This window comes from Physeter macrocephalus, chromosome 14 (genome assembly GCF_002837175.3).
Source record: "Physeter macrocephalus isolate SW-GA chromosome 14, ASM283717v5, whole genome shotgun sequence".
Classification (NCBI taxonomy): Eukaryota; Metazoa; Chordata; class Mammalia; order Artiodactyla; family Physeteridae; genus Physeter; species Physeter macrocephalus.
The window spans coordinates 85,609,091-85,623,363 of NC_041227.1; the positions used below are offsets into that span (position 1 = coordinate 85,609,091).

Genomic DNA, 14,273 nt, shown 5'->3' on the forward strand with positions numbered 1-14,273 from the left:
CTAGGCGCACGGGCTTCAGTAGTTGTGGCTCCCGGGCTCTAGAGCGCAGGCTCAGTAGTTGTGGCGCACGGGTTTAGCTGCTCCGCGGCATGTGGGATCTTCCCGGACCGGGGCTCGAACCCGTGTCCCCTGCATCGGCAGGCGGGCTCTCAACCACTGCGCCACCAGGAAAGCCCCTCCCTTATGTTTTTTAATTGCCAAATCTCCTCTGGCTTATTATCCAAATGCACAGTACAAAATGTGCTGAGGCCACACAGCTCTTGTGACCCTCTTGCAGGCACAGCTCTTCGAAAGGAATTTATGTATTATCAGCAAGGTTTCCAGCCCGGTATTCTGCAGTTACACTGACAAGAACTTTTGACTCAGGCTTGGGGCAGATAAGAGAGAGGAGCTCTCACTGTGGAGATTGGAAAGGCAGCAAGGAGCTGGAAGTAATGGAATGAGTGTGGTTTGGGGCTTGTCATCACCACCACTGCTGGCATCTGTCACGGACCCTCACTCAGACACGCAAGTGTCAAATCAGGAGAGAGGCCGGACAAGGACAGGGCAGGTGGGAACTCCAGTCACCGGCCCGCTGGGCAGCCTGCTAACCTGGAAAGGCTTGGGGACCCGCGTTGCTGCTCCTTTTGGTTTCAAGGATTATTTATAAAAGTCATTATTACTTTTCTGTGATTATAGAAGTAACGTTTACTTGTAAAAATTCATACCATATGAAATGTACATAACAAGGTACGTAATGATCCCGCTTCTGTTAATGGTTTATTCCCTCTTCTAGACTTAATTCTATCCATACAGCAAGACACGCACATATTTAAAAAGCATTTCAAACAGACAGGACTGAGTGAAAGATACTGTTCTGAAACTTGCTTTTTTCAACCCTACAGTGTATCTTGGAGATCTTTACCTGTGAACGCATAGAGATCTTCCTCAATTTTTTGGTAACAGCTACACAGCATTTCATTGTATGAATGGGAACTTTTGTTTTTCAACTTTTATTTCCCAAGGGGCCCTTATCTTTAAATATAAAAATTTTGAAATAATAGAAAAGTACAGAGAATAATATAAAACATGTGAATCACCTGAAATAAATATATGCCAGTATTTTCCTATATTTGCATCAGAAACCGATTCATTTTCTAACAGAAAGGGCTTTCATCGGGTATTTGACAAATGTCAACTTTTTCTTTGCAGTCAGGGGTCACTCTTCTCTCCCATCTGGTCTCTCCCACCTCCATCCCTCTCTATTTTAAGGTCCAGAGCTAGCTCACACCCTTTCCTTATTTTCTTACAGCAAATCCCCCGGGGCTCTGCAAAGAAGCCTCGATCTGTCATTTTCACGCAATGTGAAGGAATTTATATATCATTTTCCCTTTCTCCAGGGGATCATGTGCCTGCGATCTTCCCAGGAAGGTCCTTCCAGAACCTCCGTGAATATGCTTCCATTGTAAACTCAACCTGTTAATTTCTTTACTTTAGAAACCACGTTTTCATTGAAATTTCAAGTCCCACTTCTAGCTGTGGAATTAAAGGCTTTGTCCCTGCAGAAAAGATGACATGTATTATTCAGGGCCAGGTGGGCGCATGGGATTTGGTGTGGGCGGGGGGAGTGGGTGTTAAGTCCTCCCCACCTCAGAAGTCACAGCATTTCATTGGGATCTACTTGGCGTAGACCGTAAGGCAAGACCAACTCAGAGAGCCCTGCGTGCAACCGTACCAGCCCCTGGGGGCAGCCAGCCTGCCCTGCCCAACAGGACCCTCCGTGGGAGAGCTGTAGCATCTTACACTCCCTCCCTACTTCCTTCAGTCTGAACGGTAGGGATCTTCTCTGTGTGATCTGACACTTCATGTGACAAAGAAGACGCCCCCGCCCCCTGCCACCTCCACCCGCGGCATCGAGGATCATGTCCCAAACGCCTGCAAATGAGAGGGAATTAACCAAACTGCAAAACTGTCCAAGCGTTCTAGCACGCGTGGAAATGTTTCAAGAAGGGCGGGGACGGGACAAAGAGAGAAAATTTCTCTCTTCATCCCCCAGCTATCCCCCTTCGATAGTTTCAAACGATAAAAACAGTGGTTTGCATCAGCAGTTCACTTGGCAGTGACAGCAGTAACAGGAACAATCAACTTGTGTTGTTAGGTCTTAGAACGGTCCAGGAAGTCAGAGGAAGGACCACCTTCTCTCATCTCTGTTTTGCAGACACGGACACTGCAAGATCCAGGCCCCCCAGTTCTTCAGAGACCGAGCTAAGACACAGGCCCAGCCTTTGTATGCTCAGAGCCTCCAGCAGAGGGGGAGGCAAAATCAATTTCCCCCCCCCGGGAGGTCAACAGATATATGCTGTTTAGGGAATATCGCCAGACCCACTGGGTTGGCGGCAGTGGGGAGGGGTGGCGTAGAAATCGGCCAACGTCGATTTCTTTTTCGGCACACACATGCCAAGGACGGCTCCATCCTCCACAACATCTTTTACTTGAGTTTTTGAGATCTCGAGGACTGAACGTGGCATCTTGACTGTGAGAAGAAAGAAGGCAGGCGGTGACTTTGCTCTCATTGCCACTGTCTCAGAAAAGGGACTGGGAGGGTTGTGAAGGCCTGTTGTTGTGGCCATAAATCAGTGTGTCCTTTTCACTGTGGCACCGGCCTGGAATGATGTGGAAAAGTCTAGAAGTAGAGTGTTTGGAATAAAGGAGCTGGTAACCAGTCCCATTCTCCCCAGAATTGGATGGAACATTCCTCAACTATTTTGTTCACTTCCAGCCTTCCCACTCAGACAGGAGTAGAGAGAAGCAGAAGTATAATCAGATACAGTATGGTGAAGGTATGGAAACCACGAGAAGGATGCTATCCGTCTATCTGCACGGGACACAACCGGAGAACCTGTCAAGGACTAGACTGCCTGGTGAGTGCTGTTGGTGGCTAGCAGACGAAGGGGAAGGAGATGTGGGTTGTCCAGGCAAACTCACCCCCAGACGAGGTGGGATGGAGCTGAGCCTGAAATGACGGTAGACAGGATGACAGAAAGGAGGAGGGCACCGGGCGAGAGCTGCGGGGCGCAGAAGGGAGTTACAGGGTGGTGAAGAGAAGAGTTGGGGTGCGAAGGATGAAGAAGTAACTCTCCCAGCCACCGGAGTGGATTACTTTGGGATCCAGTTCCTGGAGACACACAGCTTTGAAGAGTCTACTTGACAAGTGACATCAATCATTTAAAGAGGCTCCTCTGCTTAAGTCAAGGAAGAAGCCGTGAGCACACGCAACCGTATACACGAAGAAGCCGTGAGCACGCGCAACCGTATACACGAAGAAGCCGTGAGCACGCGCAACCGTGTACACGAAGAAGCCGTGAGCACGCGCAACCGTGTACACGAAGAAGCCGTGAGCACGCGCAACCGTGTACACGAAGAAGCCGTGAGCACGCGCAACCGTGTACACGAAGAAGCCGTGAGCACGCGCAACCGTGTACACGAAGAAGCCGTGAGCACGCGCAACCGTGTACACGAAGAAGCCGTGAGCACGCGCAACCCCATACAGGAAGAAGCCATGAATACAAGCAACCACGTACAGGGTAGCTGTTCACCCCTGAATGAACAAACACAGGGTGAAGACCAAGGCCCCCAAAATGACTCCCTTCTAGTTTCTAAAAAGCATGTTGTGCCAGGTCAGAATAAGCCGACAGACACACTGAGGACCACTCAGAGGCTGTCCACGCTCAAAGAGCCGACCACGGGGGCCCCTGCCAGTCCCCCAGCACCACAAAGGGCTTGGATTTCTGACTGCGAGGCCAGAAGGTGAGCGACAGGGCAGACAGAGGAGCCCACACTAGGCTCAGCCCCTGCTGATGAGAACGGTGACAGCAAGAGGCCCCCGCGAGCGTGGCGGTGGCTTCCTTTGGAGCTGAGGTACGTGGGGTTCAGTGTGGGCCAGACAGGTTGGTTTGTTTCTTGGTTCTACCACTTTGGTGGTGGAGTGCCTGTTGGTGAATTACTCAGCTTCTTAGAGCCTCAGTTTCCCCATCTATCAAATGCGAAACATCACCATAGTCACCTCTCGGGGTTCGGAGGATTAAAATGACGCATGTAAAAGCACTGAGCTTTACACGTTTTACATGTTATTCCTGTGGTCCCTGGCGCACACGTGTCCAGTCATTTCTAGCTGCTGTTGTTGTTATTATTGTTTTTGGTAGCAGCGTCTGCTTGTCTCAAGCTCACCACGATCAAAAATAAAACAAAGACCACCAAGAGGCAGTTTATCCTGTGGTCAGCTTTGCAAAGGTCAGCCCAACTCCGGAGCCAGAAACACTGAGAGGTTCATCCCGGGAAAGCAAAGACAGGCCTCCCCCAGAGCAGGAGTGTCACAGGAAAGGCCGCGCGCTCCCCCCTCTCCTGCCTGGTTCAAGGCGGGCTCGGTGGAGCGGGACAAAGGTCACCTTATCTGGCTGCCTCAGGAACAAGCCAAGTCCTTTGGCTCTGTGCTGTGACCCTGGGCCCCTGCTCCAATCCCCCATGACGCGGGGCTCACTGGGAGCTGCGGGAGTGTAGGGCGCTGGCTGTTGTCCCTGGAGACACGTCAGGCGCTGTGATGACAAGGACCTGCTTCTGGAAGCCCTGACTCACCCCCAGGCTATGCCCACGGGGCTGTCTCTGGGCACTGGCCCCTTGGGGATCTCGGCATGGCAACTCGGCGCTTTCCCCCTCTTTCTTGGAAGTGATTAGATGAATGAGTCAGTTGGACTCTCCTCTGCATAAACATTTAAAATTCCAAGATGAAAGTGCGATCGCTAGAGTCCTGGTTACCTTTCCGCTGGGACCCACACCAGGGGCTGGAAAGCATGGGGTGGGAATGTGAGAACAAACTTCGCTCGCTTATCTGTTTGCAAGCCTGAGCGGTGCTCGCGTGACAGCTATTTTAATTCATGATCAGACTTCCTAATGTCCTCCTGGAAGAGACTGAAGCCAAATCCACTTCCTAAGGGAGGAGGTGGTCAGGTGACAGTAGCTATAGTTTAAAAGTGGCTCTTGCCTAAAGAGATTTCAGTACACTGAAGATACCATAGTCTGGAGGAGATGGATTATGTTGTCCAACAAAGACCGAACCCACTGCCCTTGAAGGGGATCAGATGCCTTTGGGATGGAAATAGATGAAAGTGGCATTTTGGAGGAACAAGCATTCTTTTTCCTCGGATCCCAGGCACTTTAGAAATTGGCTTTAAGTCTCTAGGTAGACCCTGATGCTAGGAACACGCGAGTTGTGAAAAACCATTCAGCTGCATAAACACTTGTGCTGTATCAGGCTAATTCTCCAGGAACAAATTCTTAGGTGGGCAAAGATACATTAGCACTGTCTCAGAGCACCCTAACGTTCCTCCCTGTCACCGCCCCCCTCAAAGCTACTGGCTTCCTACTTCTCTTTTCCCACCCCCTTTCCAGAACTTTCCTCAGGAAAGTATTTATCACTTATGCCTCCGTGTGTTTCTTTCCCCCAAGGATTATTCACACTTTGGAAATAATTTCTCGTTATGGAATGATAGATTGTGTCCACAAGAAAGTTATGCCAAAGCAAATGACGCTACCATCTGCCTTAGGGCCGTGGTTGTTGTCTATTTGTCTTAAAAATGCATGATCGGAGAGTGGTCAGACTTCCAGAGTCTCTGAAGAATGACTGGATACTTAGTAAACAAGAATTTTTGCTCTGTTTAGTTATAAAGTCTGAGCCTTGGGCTTATAGGTGAGCAAAGACTAGCGTAGGATCTTTTAGAAAAATGTACATGACACTTGGAAATGGATGATTTCTGGGCCTTCCCTGGTGGACAGAAATGTTGCTTTCCTGTGTTGAAGGGTTACGGTGATAAAAAGAACTGCCTTATCTTTGATAATGGCGCTGTATACTCTGAATCACAGGTTCAATTAAAAAAAAAAAAAGAGCTGAAAAGCAGACTCAGGCATTCAGGTGGGAAGCCTGGCTCAGTTCAAGGAAAAGATGAGGACACTTCAGGGGGAGGAGCTTGTCCACTAGAGCAGGATGCCGGGACCCTTCCACTGTTTGAAGAGTGGGGAAAGCCAGCTGCGGTTCTCTTTTACCCAAGCAGAAGCCAGCTTCCTTGGTACCTAAGGGATGCTCCTGGCAAGTGAAGAAGACACCCAGATGACCAGAGAGAAGATTAACAAGCTTGGAGTAAGGCTCTCAAAACTGAAGGATGCTAAGTGACCATGACCACGTGTAAGCAGAACAAAGCCAGGCTCAACCCCAGTGTATAGTTTCTGTTCTCATAAATCATCACTCCCACATAATGTTATACTTGTTGTATTTGGAGTTCTGGCCTGAGAGAGAGTAGCTGTTAGAGGTTTTCTAAGAAGGAGAAACAGGGAAACAGGTGTATGTTCGGAGATGTATCCACGAGGCGCCCCCAAGCCTCCTTTTGTGTCAGTAAAATCACAAGGCCCCCTCTTCATCCACATTGCGTCACTCTGGTCACACAAGCCTAGGTTTCCTCCCCCTGGAATCTGTAAAATTCTACCTGACTCAGAAAATAAACTTGCAGGCTGGAAGACGGATGGCTAGCTGGCACCCCAAAAAGGAGAGGAAAGTTTGGGGGAAAACGATTTGCTACAGTCATTCAGCTGAATGCAAGAGGGGGGACATCTGGGAAGGAGAAGAAAAATCCCAGGGTAGGGGCTGGTTCCCTGTCTACAGTATCCTTCCCTCCCTGCACCGAGAGAGGTTCTGGATTATGGTAGGTTTGGGCTGGAGAAGAGCTGGTCTTGAATAAAACCGGGAGGGAGGAAGACAATGAGTATTTCGCTCAGGGCTTGGCAGAAACACAGACGCACAGCTGTAGAGGGAGATGGAGAACGTAAACACATCTAGAAAGGCGCATGCACAGAGGAGGAAAAATACACAGATGCCAGGAGAAGGATACACAGAAAACCACAGCCCTGAGTCACCACTTCACCGAGGGTGGCTGATGTGACCCCAAGAAGTGACAGACAGGTGAGGGGTCAGCATCATCACCACCACTGGAAGGGCTACTCGGAGCGCTGTCTCTACAACTGGCCGCTGAGCAGCTCGCTCTGCTGCTATGACACTTCATAGGGTGCCACGGCCTTGCCCACAGAAATTCACGCACGTTGAAAGATTACCGCTAGAGAGGCTGAGGCGTGGACGTTCCTTGGATGAGGTCAGCCTATATCCTCCACCTCTTTAGCTAGCTATGCCTTCTCTTTATTCTTCACAGTTCCCTGCCTCCGTCTTACAAATTCCTACATGAGAGCCTCCTAGCCCTCTTCGCTTCTCAGACATCCTTCACACCCCCAGCTCCCCCTTCATACCCCGTCTACTGGGCACTCCTGATTCTCTGTACCCTGCACAACTTCTATTTTTACAGCATCTATCACCTTTTATTAGGATATACAATTATTGATGGGTCTTGTGTATTGTCTGTGTCTCCTGCACTATAATATAAGCTCTGTTAGAGCAGAAATTTTTGTAGGTTTGTCTAGTGTCCGACACATAGAAGATGCTCCATAAATATTAAATGAAGAACTAAATAAATGAAAGGACAATCTTATCGAGTCCATCAGTTTAAATTACCGTACACACTAAAGTCTCCCAAGTCTACAGCTCTAGACCAATACTTTCTTCTGAAGTCTAGTTTGATAGAACCTACTGCTTACTGAATCCCTGCCCTTGGAATTCCTGTAGACCCATCAGCTGCAACAGTTGAAACGGGAATTCATCATCTCTCCCCAAATCTGCTCCTCCACTCATGGGCCCAATCTTGATACATGGCTGCCATTTACTCAGCTGACCAAGAGGGAAACCTCGGTGTCATCTCTGACTCTTCCTTTCGTTCACATTGACATATTCTACTGGTCATCTACTGATGCAATGTCAGTTACCTCTCAGATGCTCTTTTTTTTTGTACCCTCAGCACGACTCTTGTTCAGACTCTTAACTAAAAGCTGTTCATCAGATTTTATGTTCCCCCTTCCGAAGTACAGAGACATTGCTGTGAAATCGCTGTTCAGCCAGGGAACACCACCCCTGCCAGCCATGTGTACTGTTTTCACAACGAGATGTGAGTGGAAGTGATGTGTTCATTTCCAGGTTGAGGCTTTTTAAATGCGTGGGTGGACCTTTTCATTTTTTCTTTCCTCTTCACTGGCTAGATCCAGAGGATGATGAGACTGTAGGACACAGGTCGGCAAAATTAGGGCCTGTGAGCCTGCTGTCTGTTTTTGTAAATAAAGTTTTACTGGAACACAGCCATGGCCATTTGTTTACATATTGCTTATGGCTCCTTTCCCACTACAGCAGCTGGGCTGAGTAGCAGTGACAGCTTAGAGACCTCAGCTTATTCTTTAAGAAAAAGTTTGCCACCCTGGCTCTGGGGGATGGTGGAGCAGCAAGACCAAAGGAGCTTGTATGCCTGAAGAGTTTGCTATCGAGGAAAACCCTCTCTGGACTGTTTATGAACAAGAAATAAACGTCTATTGTTAAGCAGCTGAAATTTTGTGGTTTGTTTAGCAGCCTCTGTTATCCCAACTAACAACAAAAGAGGTGTAAAGTCTCAAGTAAAATACTAGCAACTTCTAGGGAAAAAAATCCAAGCAGGATTTATTTCCAGAAACGCAAGGATGATTAGGAAAGATAGCAATACCACATTGCTAGATCAAAGAAAGAAACCCATATGATCATCTTTTCATGCGTGTTGAAAGCATTTAAAAAACTCAGCATCCATCTTGCAAGCTATTCTTAGTGGAACAGAATAGAGAAACACTTCCTTAGGATATCTACCTCTAGCACAAGTTAGTGTCATATTTAGAGGTGAATGACCAGAGGAATTCCCGCTGAAGACGGAATCAACAGACGTTATCATTGGGCTTCCCTCGTTGCGCAGTGGTTAAGAATCCGCCTGCCAATGCAGGGGACACGGGTTCGAGCCCTGGTCCGGGAAGATCTCACACGCCACAGAGCAACTAAGCCCGCGAGCCGCAACTACTGAGCCTGCGCTCTAGAGCCCGTGTGCCACAACTACTGAAGTCTGCGTGCCTACAGCCCGTGCTCCACCACAAGAGAAGCCACTGCAATGAGAAGGCTGCGCACCACAACAAAGAGTAGCCCCCGCTCGCCGCAACCAGAGAAAAGCCTGCGCGCAGCAACGAAGACCCAACGCGGCCAAAAATTAAAAAAAAAAAAAAAAGTTATCATCAACATAACAAATATATAACATTATATAATATTGCTTTTGAAGCATTGGCAATGTACCAATAATAATAATTGTCTATTATATAATATATCAATAATTTTAAAATTATATAATGAAATATTGCATAATGCAAAATAATATAAATTATATGTGCTTTATACAATTCATACATATAATTTTATATGTAAGATATATATCTACATGATATAAATATTTTATATATGATAAAATATATATAATTAGATTTGTATAGTATATTATACTATTATAACATATATCATTTACAAATACAAATATTTAATTTATAAATAAAATACATAAAATTATATTGAATTTATATTATGAATATACTGCATGTAGCTTTTAAAATGATGTTAATTGTGTAATTTATTAATAATTCCATGATGTTGCTTTTCAACAGCCAGCCAGTGCTCCAAGGCAGAAAGAAAAAACAAAGAGGAGGCACATCTTCATTATTTGTAGATGACGTGATTGTCCATGCAAACAACTAAAGATAAAATGAGATACTATCGGAACAATTAAGAAAATCTTCAAAGATGCCCAGTTACAAAATAAATGTGCAAAATTAAGAGGTTTCCAATATGTAAGTAATAACTGATGTGAATTTATTTTAAAAAACCTTACCAAGGGAAATAAAAGAAGACTAGTAGAGGTGAAAAGAGACACTATCTTTCTGCCTCAGAAGAATTAATATATTTTAAACCTATGAATTCACCATAAACTAACCTATAAATTCACTGCAATCCCAAACAAAATTCTAATAGGATTGAAGTTGGAATATAATAAGCTGATTCTAAATTGTACCCACCATATACTTGTGAGAGTAGCCAAGAAACATTAGAAAAATCAGACCAATATAGAGAAACTTGTGAAGACAGATATTAAGACAAATTATAAAATACACCACTAAAATTGTGGAAAAAAGAAAATTAGACCTGTCTCTTAAACCGTGCACTGAAATAATTTAATATGCAGTAAAGACTGAAATATAAAAATGAAGTATATACATGTTAGAAGACAGTATAGGTGAATAACTCTATGCTTGAGGTAGGAAGTGTTTTCGATAAGCAATAACAAATTCAGAAACTACGAAGTAAAAGATTAAGAGATTGCACTATACAGAAATTAAAAACTGCTATAGGTAAAATACACTACACACAAAATCAAAAGGCAAAGGACAGAAACGAACAAACAAACAAACAAACAAACAAAAAAAGCCAACAATAAAAGGCAAAGGACATGCCGGTAAAAGGATGTGTAATACCTGTGCCAGACGGAGGATTAGCTTTTTTTTAATATATATAAATAGCTTTTATAGTGAGGGAAGAAAATGCCCAGTAGAAAAAAGGAATAACCACGAATTGCCAATGACACAAAATCACACGGAAAAACATCATCTCTCTATAAACCAAAGAAGGCAATTTAAAATGAGATATTTTGCCTATCACATAACAATCAAAGATAAATTTGCATGCACGGAATAAATATAATGTTTTAATAAATGATAAGAGATACACGATAGAGATCCTTTCTGTCCTAGATCTCATCAAAGTAAAGACGGGGACGGTGCACTGTTGACTGGCCTAGTCCAAGTTCAAAGGCACAGCATATTTAGTGTGGACGGAGAGAGTAAAGAAGAGAGAAAACCACGGTGGGATATTTAATGGGCAGTGATGAGGATACTGTCTCCCCTAGAGTTGATTCTTCCATATTTACAGGTTCCAAATACAAAATTCACGTGGCCTCTGACTGGTTGGGGGCAAGATTTTAGAATGTGGATAAGTTTAACAATGAACTTAGCGTTTAATAAAACATCTTCACGCGTAACATTGGACAATGTGTCAAAACATTTAAATGTGCGTTGCCTATTACATATCAGTAATTCTTAGGGCTTTTGCAGGCTTCATTGGAAGAGTGAAATTTGCCCGTGGGAAAGCCAGGATTCCCTTTCTTCCTTCTACCATGGTTTTCCCAGATTCCACCTCAACCCTCTGTGAATGAATTCAGGACCCTCCGGCTGTTTGGATCCACGTGGCCTCCACCGTTCCAAAGGTCTACGGAACGATGTTACGCAGCTGATGAGAGAATTAACGTTTGCGTCTCCTCCTTAAGTATCTGTACTTCAACCCTGTAGCACGCATGTGTGTTGTCAAAGAGTTTTCACGTGCTTAAAGAACTGAACCTCACTCCCAAGAGCCGATGAGTTGGGCTGGTTGGGTGTTCATCTTGGAGAAGTGAAGGGACCTGGGGCAGCCCCAGGCCACAGCACCCGAACTGGGCTTAGCGTCCAGGTGTTCCCATTCAGGTCCAGCGCACTTTCCACTCCGCCCGTCTACGCCCCTTTAAAAGAGGAAGGGTGGAGAGTGCCATGACTCCAAAGTGATGGAACCTTGCAGGGAAGATGTTTTGAGGTTTAAAATCAAGTCAGCACCCCAACCTGCTTGACCAGAACCAGACTGGTCTACGTTAACCTGCCTTTGGAGGCTGAGCGGGTTTCAGTTTCTCCCTCACTCCCTGGACCTCTGGTTCTGGGGAACACTCTGGAACAGCGACCCATGGATTGACATTTGTCTGGTGAGAGGTCTTCACCCCCAGGGCTCCAGCATTTCAGAGCCATGGCTGCCCTCAGACCTCAGCATGGAGGAAAGCGTGCCATTCATTTGTGCTACCTACCTTTTATGGCCTCTTTCACAGCAGAATCCACAGGGAGTATGTTCTTCTCCACCAGCTCCAGGGGCCCCGGCCGGAGAGCGATTTTTTCATTGAGGTCATCTGCAAGTCGGGCTCTTTTCAGCTTCATCTGAGCAGTTGGAACGGATCTCTCTGCAGTGGAGCCTAAGGGGTTAAAATCAAAAGGGTCAGCTCTAGAATTCGATGTCATTTTTGTGGGGTTTTATTTTTTATTTTTTTGCTTTTGTAACCCAAACACTCTGACACATTGTACTCCACCATCCTAATAATTTTTCAATGCAATCATCCTCATTTCACATGGATTAGCAGTGAAGACGAGATACTTCCAAATAAAGGCAAATAGAGAAGCACGGAAGAGTTAGAGAAACTTGCTTTGTGAGGATTTGGGGGAAACCAAAAATGTGCAATTTGGCGATTCTGTAAGTAAGTAGTCCACGGGGCCTGTATTGCTTGCTGACACTAAACTATAGCATTTGCATGCAAATCCTGTCTATATATTGCCCGGCCCAGGCTGAGCTGGCCGTAAATATTATCTATTATTATAATTAATTGTGGTAGCGTGACCTCTCAAGAGTTTTAGACTTGTTGAGGCTGTGATACTAACTGATTCAAAGGTCCAGGTCCAGTTGTAAAAGAAAAACAATTTTGGGGGAGAATAGTTATTTAATTAAACAGGGATTTTAAACAATTGAATTTATCCAACAGGCAGTTTCTCATCTTTGGGAGGGTAGGAAAGGTCACTGACAAGCCCTAAATCACCACTCTATTCCTCTTTGGGTGAGGCCCTGACTTATTTCTGTGCAAGAACGTGGAAGAGAATCTTGTGAGCCACAGCCAATCTTGTGGTTGCTATAACGCAGGACTGGAAGTTACGGCCCAACGAGAGTTCGTAGCTTTCCACTCAACTCTGCAAATTTAGAAGTTGAGACCTTTACGGACGTCCTGGTCCTACTGTTCTATTAATATCCATCTACTAACCCAGGCTCAGTGTCTGGCCGCTGCTCTAGAAATCTCCACACAGGGGAGGCCTAGGGATGTCTCATGGTTGCAACAGGTCAGACTTGCGTAGAAGCTACATCTACAAAGCACTCGATGTGGGATGGAGAGAACATCAATATTCCAAACCCCCAAATGGAAGTTTCTAAGCCCAAATCCTCTCCCAACTACCCGTCAGGCCAGTGCAAGGGCTTCTGCTACACCCCCTGCCTCAGGGATCTTTCTGGCCCATCCTGCACAGCCATACAGGATTCATCCTCAGAAAACACTCCTCTCTTGCGTCTCCTCCAAGATGGTCCTCTCCATCCGTCTCTCAGTCCGGTTTCGCAGGCTCGCCACAAACCGAATCCACCCCCTACATGACCTGAGATGGTTGATGCCCAAACTACCACTCCAGCGAGCCTGGTCCTTTACCTTCTGCCCCCCGCCCCCCATCTTCCTGAGTTCACCTTTGCACCTTTGCTTACTTTGTTTCCCCACCCTAACAAAGTCTTCCTGACTCCTGTTCTTACAGCTTCCTTCTGCTTCGACTACCCCCAGCAGTTAACAAGCATTGGTCCCTAATCTTATATTGCTATTTCCAAAATCAGACCATGAACCCTTGGAGGGCAAGGGTCATTTTGTATCTAGCAGATCCTTGGTGCTCCAGGGGGCCAATTTCCAATTTCTGTGGGAGGGGGAAAGGTGGGTTTCATGGGAACCAACAGAGACTAAACTTGGGGTGTCTGTGGTTCACAGCCTGATATTTTAATTCAAGACTGGACTGATACAACAGATAATGCTTTCTTGATTATAATATTATACATACGTGTTGTTGTAAGCGTGGAAAACGCTAAAACATTATGCAAAAGAAGTGAAAGCATTAGGAAACTCCCCACTTAGGGTCAACTGTTTTTAATAACTGGGCATCTTTCTTAATTACGTATACAGTATTTATTGGTAAGTCTGTATTTTTTCATCATAGAATCTGACTGTAAATACAATTTATGTATATATTTTTGCCTCCCTGATTTTTGACTGTAAATATAGTTTTGTTTTCTGGCCTCCTCACTAAACCTCATTTTGTAAGCCTTTTCTCATTAAAACATGACTCTTTTAAAGCCTCATTTGTGGTAGCTGCAAGTTATTCAATCACACGGATGGTGCATAATTTATTCAGTCTCTACTATTTTTTGACGTTCCATTGATTTCAGTGTGTCACTATTTAAAGTAATTACATGATAAACATCATTGTACATAAATCTTTGTGTGTCTGATTATTATTTTTTTGATACAATACTAGACATTTATTACTGGTACGAAGGATGGACATTTTTTTTTTTTTTTTTTTTTTTTTTGCGGTACGCGGGCCCCTCACCGCCG

General features: G+C 45.4%; 1 protein-coding gene across 4 annotated transcripts in view; it reads right to left on the reverse strand.

Annotated features, from left to right (window-relative positions):
• MYOCD (myocardin) overlaps positions 1–14,273 on the reverse strand; it is a 94,097-nt gene that overhangs the window by 30,498 nt on the left and 49,326 nt on the right. For all 4 annotated transcript variants that reach the window (XR_003682930.2, XM_007104503.4, XM_007104502.4 and 1 more), the window contains one exon: positions 11,898–12,059. Coding sequence is in view for 3 of the 4 variants with exons in the window: in XM_007104503.4 (XP_007104565.2) it covers positions 11,898–12,059 (162 nt within the window). In the remaining variant the exon portion in view is untranslated. The remainder of the gene's footprint in view (positions 1–11,897; positions 12,060–14,273) is intronic.